General features: G+C 40.5%; 1 protein-coding gene across 3 annotated transcripts in view; it reads left to right on the plus strand.

Moving 5' to 3' along the window:
• WDR27 (WD repeat domain 27) overlaps window positions 1-5,845 on the plus strand; it is a 306,424-nt gene extending 300,579 nt beyond the window's left edge. For all 3 annotated transcript variants that reach the window (XM_019527530.1, XM_019527531.1, XM_019527529.1), the window contains one exon: window positions 4,908-5,845. In XM_019527530.1, coding sequence (XP_019383075.1) covers window positions 4,908-4,955 — 48 coding nt within the window. In that variant the 3' untranslated portion in view covers window positions 4,956-5,845. The remainder of the gene's footprint in view (window positions 1-4,907) is intronic.
• Window positions 5,846-10,738: the final 4,893 nt, after the last annotated feature.

Here is a 10,738-nt window from a genome sequence, read left to right on the forward strand (position 1 = left end):
CATGAGCCAGTGTTATCTGTGCATGATCAGACTTAACTCATGTGTTGCCAGCACCTCTCTAGAATTTTGCTTGGACAAGATAAAGCAATCATGGAAGATAGATAATCATCCTCAATTGTAAGGGTCTGCCAATGATAATGAATATGTTGAACTAGGTGGAAGCACTTTCTGTTATCTCTGCCTCCTGTGATTTCTCTTGCTAAAGTAGTTTAATTGTTTTTGGAAACCAAGGATGAGTGTAAATTAAACAGTTTTGTTTTGGTAGAATGTCTTGTTCAAAATTTGAGTGGACTGTAAATATACTTGAGCACATTTTCAGATTCCTAATATGATAGCTGGCAGTGTCTGAATTCAGAGATCCTGTGGGTTGGACAGTGGGTAGCTTCCCTAATCTGTTTCAGAACAAATGGCAATTTGCTTTACCAAAAATGAATGAGGTATTGTGTTAATTAAAATGTTTATACTTTGCAAATAGTAACATGCTGTGTAAAAATGTCATCATGAAATTTCACGTTTGTCTTTCAATGTCTTTTAAGCACAAATGTCCTTTTTTAAATGAGCAAAACAGTGTTTTATTCTCTTGAGTTATACAAGCTTGCTCTGAAATCCAAATGTCTGGCTGTGTTCACACACAATTCTACAAAGGTTCTAAAGCTGAAACTTAACAATTCTTTTGATGATGTGTTTCAGTACACACACTATCATAATATGTGTTGTCTGACTATGTATGCTACACTAGCATGAGTAGAATGTGTATGACAATTAGCAACATTTGTAAGTAAAATTCTTAACGCTTGCATGGAGCAGGTTTGTTGTATAAGGTGTCATTTTAATAAACTCACTTTTCAGGGGTTTTTTTAAATACATCTTCATTTCTGGGTACACCTGCACTTATGCATTTCCCGGTTCGAGGTGGTTCGGGGTGCAACAAGTGCAGATGTTCAAGTTTTGCATAGTGTTCTTCTGGTGGCATTTGTGGCCAGCAATAAAGCAGGGAAATGATAGAAATATACAAAATCCATGTATTGTGAGATTTCTGGAATAAAATAGCTATCTAACTTAGTGCATTTCACTTTCTTCTTTCCCATACTTCCACATTGGTGCTACATGTAAGTTACTGCTGTTATAAGGTGATTTGACATGAAACAGCGATGATGAAATCCTCTGTGGAGCTACAGACATCGGAGAAAACACACAAAGCAGTTCTGAAAACATGGGTGTAACTCCTGTCCCAGCTGTGCTGCGGGACCTGTGAATCTGCAGAGCTCTGCAAGATCTACAGGTGGAAATATCAGACTGTAAAGATTGCCCCTTTTGCTGTTGGCCTGTGGAAGTAAAGGGTGAAACAGTAGGGAATGTTGAAGAAGAGAGCAAAGGACCATAGAGTCAGTGAAGTATGCTAAACATGCATCTTAATTTCAGGAAGCTCCATAGGCTCCTACCGGCTTCTTTTGAAGTATCTTGTCCATCCCCATCCCTCCCCACCCTGTCCCCCTAATCTGGCTACAAGCTGTGCCCCTTGAAACATTCAGGGTTCTGGGAATATTCAGATATATCTGCAATAAATGCAGAAAGATAACTTCCTTGAGAGGGGGTTACAAAAGTTGATGGGAGCCTTTTATCCACCCCAAAATAAATGGGTTGACAAAATAGGTGACTAGCAAGGAGAGGACAAGAGCTCTCAAGGACTTGTCAATGTTAGTGGTGAGTAGAAGAAGCAGTATTGCCAGAAGTATGAGAAAGAAGGAGGAATGAGTTAGGGAGGGAATTTATGATGACTGATAAAAAAAAAACTAGGACATAAAAAGAGGAGGAGAGGTCTGTGTAATATAGGGGGCACATTACATTTAGTGTTTGGGAGCATATGAACAATATTACATCACCCAACACAAGTTTCCCATTACCTTCAACTGATCTAGGTGGCTCACCATAAAGTCCAAGGATAGTTTAGTCTTCAAACAAACGTCCTTCTTGGCCCCTCTCTTGAGATGTGCATTGTGGTTTCCAGTTGTGCTGTGGATTTTTCTCTCTGCTGGTAATTGGAGTGGGATTACTCTGCTCGATTTATGTAGGATGCAATTGGAAAAATATACACAAGCATCTTGCGATTTCTGTCAGTTTGGATTGGGTTCAAGTAATGATCTTTGAGTAGAAAGCTCCATACCTTTTTTGCAAAGCCTGTGCTATCCCAGCTGTCAGATGTCTTCATGCAAATTGGCTGAGTAGAATTGCCATTTACAATGCCAACTTTGTTGTGGTTTCTAGATTCTTACAAGAATCAAACCTCAGTCAAGTTTGGTGCAAGCTCCTCAGCGCTCTCCGACACAGTCCAAAGCTCCGTTCAGTTGCTGGCTCACCACTTGGCATTTCTACAGTAAATAATGTTGCATTTTAGTTACTGTTTATGAAATGTTAAGGATTCCATGGTACGGTGAGGAGAAAAGATGCACGTGGAAAAATATTTTTCTTGATGTGTGGACATGCCTTCAGAAGCATGGACCAATATGCTGTCCAAACAATTTAGTCTCAGTGGAAATTTTTAGAACTGGTCTCTAATTCATTAAAGATATTTCACTGAATTCTCCATCACTGGCTTGTCAGTCTTCAACAACGGAATGTGAAACTGGAAAATGACTTGGATGCATGGCAACTTATGTGATGCTTCTTTTGTATGTTGGTGTTACAAGTACATTTTGCTGCATTAGTAAACGCCAATGGTGACTGAAATTGCAACAGTTTCTTTCAAAATCCATTTAATCTCAAAAACTCTAAGTGCCTATTGTTGTTGATGAAAGTGAAAAGGTTTATAGAATCAGTGTCAGCTCATTGAAAAAATGAAGGAATGACTCTAAAACTGAATGATGGGTTTCCTTATTTAATGCCACTTAATAACTGAGTATCAGATTCAATCAGGTGGCTGATTCTTTTTTTCTAACTGCTTGCCTAGTAAATCAAAATGAGTTATTTCTGATTCATATGCTGTCATCAGTAACAAGGAAACTTCAGTTAGAACTTAGCTAATAATTCAGTAGAACAGAATCCATCTCAGACTCCCAGGGCTGTGCAGGCTTTGGGGAGTTGGCAGGAATGCATTTTAATATAAGCATGTTTAATTATCCTATAGCTTATAGCACTACAGGTATACTTGGCAGTTATCAAAAAAATCAAATGAAAGATCCTTGCCTTAGGATCTTACAATTTATATTAGATAAAATAGAACTAGAGAAGAGCATTAAAGGGAACGGTAAATGATAGGTAGGGGGAGCATTAGAACAGAAAAATCATTAGGTCATTAGAAGAGAGCATAGAGTAGTGGGTTTCTTCAGCCTGTGGTGAGCATAGAGCATTGGGTTTCAGCCTGTCATCTATAGACCCCTGGAGGTCTGCAGACTATGTCTAGGAGTCCATAAAATATGACTAAAGTCAATCAAAGGTTTGTAAATACCCACACGTACAGTTCAAAGGGGTCTGCACCTCCATTCAAATTTTTTTCGGGGTCTGCAAATGAAAAAAGGTTGAAAAGCACTGGCAAAAGGCCACTTCACCTGAAGGTAGAGAAGAATGGAGTGAGTTATCAAAGCCAGAGTACAGACCCAAAAGAATAAGCATGAGAAGAAGCAGCTCTAGGAAAAAAATTGACATTGAGAGCTGTCTTGAACTGTTTAGAGTAAAAGCTATGGCACAGATTTCAGATGATCAGATTTGTCACTCAAGTCACAAATTATATGACTCATGCTACTCACATGGTACATCTCTTTAATAAAAGATACTGTTTGTAAATAAGCACTGTTTTATCATAGTAGACTTTTAGGGCTAATTCCTATTTCCCTTTAGGCCCCTAAAGGGGTCATATACAGATGTATAACTGCAGTTTTTGGCACCTAAATCCAATGTGTGATTGAGCTCTGGGTACTGAAGTGTGAGTGCTTTAGTTGCAAAAGAATCATGACCAGCAGGTGTTTGGTGCAAGAAGGAAAAGAAGGTCAAGCATTTAACTTCTTGGTTAGGACACTTGCCTAGGGAGCAGGAGGCCCAGAATCTAGGCTTGCCTCATCCAGACCAAATTTGAACATGTATGTTTTGTTTTAATAGCAGTTTATTGTTGTTGTTCTTTTTTTATTTTAAATACCTGTCACATGGAAGAATTTACTTTATGGAATTTAATACCAGTAAAAGTTAATGGCACATAGCGGGTATGTCTACATGTTGCCATATGGTGAAGTTGTTACTGCACTGTGCTTTAGTACTTCCTTTTGGACGTAATAAAATACAGTGCAGTAACTACCTGTACTGTGCCATAGGGGCAGTACACGCTTAAACTTCCCCGCTACATCACCATAGCGGCATGCTGTAAGCAGGGAGAGCACTGCTATGGCGACATAGCTACCAATCATGTAGACCTGCATGATGGCTATGTTGCTGTAGCACACCATACAGTGATGTAGCACGTCAGTGTGTTGCCATAGGGCAACGTGTGGACATGCCCAGGAAGTACATATGCTCATATTCCTGGTATAATTCAAAATGTTTTCCTTCATAATTTGTCTTAACTGGCTTTCTCTTGACCTAGAAGTTTTCCTCCTTGAGTCAAATATGCTCAGATCTGTTTGAGTATATACTGAAGATTTAGTTTCTAAAACTGTTCATGAGGTAACAGATCTTGAAAAATGGCCAATTGGAGAAGAAACACTAAATAAAATGGAATTTTCAGATTAATATGGATTAATTGGATTAATTTAACTGATTTTTTTTTTTTTTTATAATGAATTCTGAAACTCTTAACCTTGGAGTATTTTAAATACCTTGTTAATGAGGTTTATTCAACTAGGTGCTCATCTAAGCAAAGTTCACTGGCTGAAAAAAAAATCTCTGTTGAAACTACATGTTCTTTTCTTTCTGACCTACAGCTCACTACAGCCACCTTGGATGGCAAACTCCAGTTATTTCTGCCCTGATAATTCATGGAATTTTGACGCTCAAGAATAATGGCTCGCCGAGAACAAGATAATCAATAACTGGTCAAACAGCACAATATTACTTTTTGAACTATATTTTTAAAAACTGTTTCTGTAAGTTCAAACTGTGTTTACAGGTTACTACTGTGTAGAAACAATCTTTCACTTTTATTGGAAAAGTAAAGCCAAAAGACCATGAGATACAAAAGCATCCATGCTGACCTCATACAACCAAGCACTGTAGTAATAACTTTAATGGACTGTTTGCATGCTTAAAATGTCATGTGCTATAATGCTTTGCTAGACTAGGCTTTTCTTCTGTAGATTGGTGACACAATTAAAATAGCAGTTCTTCTATATTTTAAACAGGAAGTCTGCCTGTAACCAGTGACTTGAAATAGTCTCAAAGACAGGAGAGTTTCTCCTCATTCATTATACTACAGCCATGCTGGAGCAATCCATACCATTGCAACTCTAATGCAGTTACTGGAAACAGCAGAATTTTGCTTTCATTTATTAAGAGCCAGTGTGATTCACAGCCGTTTGTATTGCTGTACTCATGAAGTGCTTCTGTTATGTCTTAGAGAATATGTGAAAAGGGCTTAATTTTGAAGGATTTGTCTTTGTTACAAAGTTAACGTGTTGCTTTGTTTTAATAATATACTTAGGTTTAACTTTGTTGTGACACTAGACATGCCCCTTCTGCTACTCTTTAGAAAAAAAATGAAAGAAGGAGAAGATTTGTCTAGTTGTTCAAGTAGCGGTTAGGTTTTTTCTGTAGAAAAGTGCTGATTCTTTTTGTACCATTCCTAGTTATGCCACTTTACATGCCCTAATCTTTGAAAAGTATGCTAAATGCTGTTTTGAATAATAAACCTATGTTCCAATTATTCATTGTCTCTGACTCTTCAAGGCTGGGCAACATATGCATGGGTCAACTTCTTATGAATTATGCTGCCAAACCAACTGAATTTAACAGGACCAAGGATCACAAATGTCTTATAATAATCCTCTACTGTAGTCAGCTCACTTGTGCCTGGGTGACTTATTACACACAGCTGAATTTACTTCTCATGCCGTTTACTCCCTTTTTAAAAAACTGCTATGAGAGATAAATATGGTATTCCTACCCTAACTGAACAAATTAATAGATAGCAGTGTTGCAGTGATCTTTTGAATACTGTTATAGAGATTATAACATGGTGGGGGTCCCAGGGGTGGCCATGATACCCCCCAGCAGGTTCCGTGACCATGCCCTGCTCTGCCCCTAGGGCACCTTCTCGTCTCACTTGCCATGCCTTGATGCAATAATGATAGATAGGAAGGCTGCCCCCAGACCTTTGCATAGCCCTGGTTCCACTGAACCCTCACTAGAGGCCCAGCAAGGAGCTAAGGATCAGTGAGGACTAGTAGGGTGCCAGGAACATCCAGGCTGGCCCTCTGTGCTCCTGCCAGCCAGGGCTGCTCTGACCTGGCTGAATGTGCTATGGTCCTAGGCCCACGTGCAAATGGCATGCCCAGAGCAATAAACTCTGGTTTGATGAGCACTGGAGTTTATTCCATTGCATTAATATGCATGCGTAGACACACCCATGGTCAGGATAGGTAAGGTATCTATTAACTCTTTGGGTTCGACTAACAAAAAGTGTTTTCTATGGAATTCTGCTGGTACTTAAAAGCTAATTCACTTTACATACCCTGCAAGTTGTGCCTTCATTACCATCTTCAGCACCAGGATTTATCTGCCTGAAGTGTAAGGAGTCACATTAACATGGGTTTAGCTCTAGGGCTAAATTAGAGAAAAAATAAGTGTTTTTTCTGTCCCAGATCCTTTGGTAAATTTTATAAGCCTATTCTGAAACTTGTACTTAAGTCAGTGGCAAATTCCTGATTTTAATGGGTGCATGATCAGCTGCATAATAAGTATAGCATGAATAGTGGCCATCTAAGTTTTCCCACAGAGTGCCCTGTATTGTGACACTATATGGAAAGGACCCCCCTCTGTGAGTGAAGACAGTTTCAGTGCTCATTCAGTGCTGGACATGTCATTGGAGATTGTTGCTAAGGGCACTAGTAAGAGATTATTATTACAGTTGTGTTTCATACCTTGATTGGAATTTGAACATACTGCCAGCTCATTTCATGAGGCCTACTCAACAACTGTCAGTAAGTACTCAAGTTCAATTATTACCAATCTGTAGCATGACTTAGGAGTAAAATGACCTGAGAACTCAGGACCCAGGAAATATTCTGTATTTCTAGTCCTCCGTGCTGTTCAGCTACTTGCCTGTTATACTACAAGGAAAAGAGTGAATAAGATTAGCAATGACATTTGGAACACAAAGTTTTCCAGAGCTCTGATGTAATTTTCTCATGCATTTCATCAACACTCTTTAGTCTCTTGCCCTGCCTCATTGGCAACATTCTGTCCCCACTATTTCATAAAGGACTTGGCAAAAGAAAACTGTCTCAAAAATAATGGAAGCAACATGCCTGCATCAAAAAGTCTCCTGATGACTAAAAGACTGCACTGGATCTTGCCCATACTACATTATTACTATGTACATAACCTGGCACTTACAATTGCCTTATCTATAGAAAAGAATGACCTATTGGCCAGGCTTCAGACTGTCTATTTCCCTTGATTTAGGCATTGCCCTGCCTAACCTTTTAAGCAGCTCTCCAAAAGACCCAGTTAGGCACCAAGGATCCCCACAGATGTCCTCCTGGAGAGAGTTTTGAGGCACCTAAGAGTGTTTAGGTACTCTACTCAGAGAATGGGGAGAATTAAGAGAATGGGGAGCATAAGATTCCTTCCTGGTTGTCTAAGCAGGCAATTTTTGGTCATTTCCAGGGTATTCTTGACACTTGCATGCCCAGAGAAATTCTATTCCTGGGCTTACCTCTTTGCACACATGGGCAACTAGTTGTAACTACATAATTGTGCAGACTGGCAGCAGAATATAAGAGACAATGAAATCCACATCTTTTCTCCAAATACCTCACCAGTTAGGTCACTCACCTGTGAACCTGGAGATCCGTGGGTTCTGGGCTTCCCTGGCAGAGAAGGTTTGTACCTGAGTCTCACTTCTCAGCATAATATACAAGCCACCCCAGCATAGGTCAGACAATATCCAGGCCCTTCTGTGACACTTCTTTTGAAGCTACTTTCGTTACAAGAAGCACAGGATTTTCATTAGAAATGCTCCCAGATCAGGAAAGTAGTTGCAGAGGGAGACGTTGGGCATAAGCCCAAGTCTGGGAGCTGACAAGATGAACAGTATGATGGGAAAGAGGGGCAAAAGAGATAAAGATGGGGACAAGTAAATCATTTCTGATCTGGGGAAACATAAAAGGAGAGGATTGCATACCTCCATACAGGAGCTATGGAGGCAATATCAGATGAAGATATCCAGGTGCCTGTGACAGCAAGGAGTTGGGAGGAGCAGGATCAAGAAGGAAACAGAAGTAGGTGGAGTTGGTGGGAACTCTAGATGGGTGATGGTAACAAGGAGCTGGTTGGGACAGGGGGAGGAGGAAAAGTGGGGCAGTGCTTCAGACAAGAGGTGTGGTGAGAACCATCGGGCAGTGGCAGATGCACACCACTGCAAAAACCCAATCAACTTGCAGCAACCAAAAGTGTGTGAAGAATGCTATCCAGGTACTAGAGAGAGACACCAGCAAAGGAGCAACTCCTCAGTGTTTGTAGCAAGACCCTTGGCAGATACCTTAATGGTATTGCCCAGGGCAGAGGAAGAACGTTGCTGACCATATAATGGGGCAGCAGGCATACAGATAATCTCTCTCTTCCTCCAGCCTGGTCACTCAGAATGCTGCATCCACACTGGCTCTCTTGTTTCCTCACAGTAGAAGTCGTCTCTGAATTTATACCACAGGAGCCCATTGCCTTCTATTGTGCATGACCAATCACAGTGGCATGCAGTTCACATTTTCATATGGTGAGTTTACTGTGGTAAGTATTACCACAGTATCCAGATACACTAAATGTCACTTGTCCTTGTCATCCCTCTCCCATTTCTTTATTTATTGCTTTCACTTACTGTATCATCTCTGGAATTTAATTGTGAATCAAGTTTTCTCTATCCTCTTGCTTTTATTTTTTAAAAATAAAATGATCAATAACAACAATTGAAAATTCCCCAAATTATCTATGCCTTTACTAAAATAGATGACAAATGAAAAAGGAGAGATGGTATGAAATAAAAAGTTACTAATGTCATTTAGGGCAGTCCGCTTGGAGACAGTAATCGCAGTCATAAAATTCAAGCCAATCACAACAGGAAACTGTCAGCACATATTGGGACAAAAAGTTCCTGTCTTGAAGACCTTATGGTTAAGAAATGCTAATTTTACCCAAGGAATGTGTTTAACTGCTCATCCCCCAAGGAAGATCAATCCTTATTTTATCATTAATTAGATTTTAGGCACTCAAATTCTTACGACCATGTCAACCAGATTCTGCTCTCATTTACACCACCCTAAAACAAAAATACTTGTATTTACTTCCATGAAGTAATGCTAGTATAACTGAGGATGGAACATGGCTCAGTGAACCTAACTCCTTTTAGAGGGTAATGAACAACAGAGATTTCTGTGGGTGCTTCTAAACCAGATTTGGCCTAGAGATGTTATTTCAGTGATTCTCAATGATGGTGCCATATCCTGGGGTGCCTTGAGATGCTTTCAAGGGTGCCTGAAGGTGCCACACAATGTTCACATTACTAGGTGGGCAAGTATGATTCACAGGATAAACCCAGAAGTTTTGAATAGGAATTTGCACTGTTAACAACTTTATGACCGGTTGTGGTCTTTCTGAGGGCTTTGTTACACCTTACACTCTGAGCTGCACAAAATATTGATGGGCATTAGCGCTAGCTCAAATTTGGAGCAGTCACATGTCCAGGCCAGCAGCAGCCTGGAGGACTGAAAGGTAAGAATCCCTCCCCTTCTATTCTGGGTTTCCCCCAGATCCTGGGGCTCCCTCCCTGGCCCTCAAGGTTCCCCACTTCCTCCCACCCCTTCACCTTCACCCTCCCTCTCCCCCTGCCCTGCTTGCTCATGGCTGCCAGAGCTGTCTATCCCAGGGGGACAGGCAGGGAAGGGTTAACCTGCCTGCTTCACTGCTGTTGCTGTTCTCCCGGTTGAGCCTGCCCAGACAGCAGCAATGACAGTGGCTGTGGGAGAGCAGGCAGGTGAACCTTTCTCTTCCTGCTCCCCCAGGACAGACAATGCAGGTAGCCACAAGAAGGGAGGGGTAGGGGCAGTGAGTGGGCCCAATTCAGTAGTGGAGAGGGGATTGAATGTGAACTGGGTAACTTGGATCAGAGATAATCTTCTGCCCTGGAGTGGCATAACTTTATGCATCATTATAAGTGCTTAAAACCAATTTTAAGCACTGGTTATGTGTAGACAATCCAGAGGTTAAGAGCTCTAGGAGCTACCCAAATTACAATGTATTTAGGCCCTGAATTCTTTGCAACAGAAGACTTGCTCTATCGTTTTTCTGTAGTCAAAAATTGAGTGACACCTAAGATCTTATAATTTCTGAGGGGGGCCTTGAGTCTAAAAAAGTTGAGAACCACTGGGTTATTTATTACAACAAAGTGCCATGCCAGCATCAGCACACTAGTGGTAAATCATTAAACATGTGTGTGATATTAATATTTTTTTTATTTCTTTAAATAGATATTTCAGTCCGCAAGATTAAGTTTATGATGTCCCATGAAAGCCATGTATTGCTAAGAAGAAGGATTCAGATAATA

This window comes from Gavialis gangeticus, unplaced genomic scaffold (genome assembly GCF_001723915.1).
Source record: "Gavialis gangeticus isolate Ggan-Ray unplaced genomic scaffold, GavGan_comp1, whole genome shotgun sequence".
Taxonomy (NCBI): Eukaryota; Metazoa; Chordata; order Crocodylia; family Gavialidae; genus Gavialis; species Gavialis gangeticus.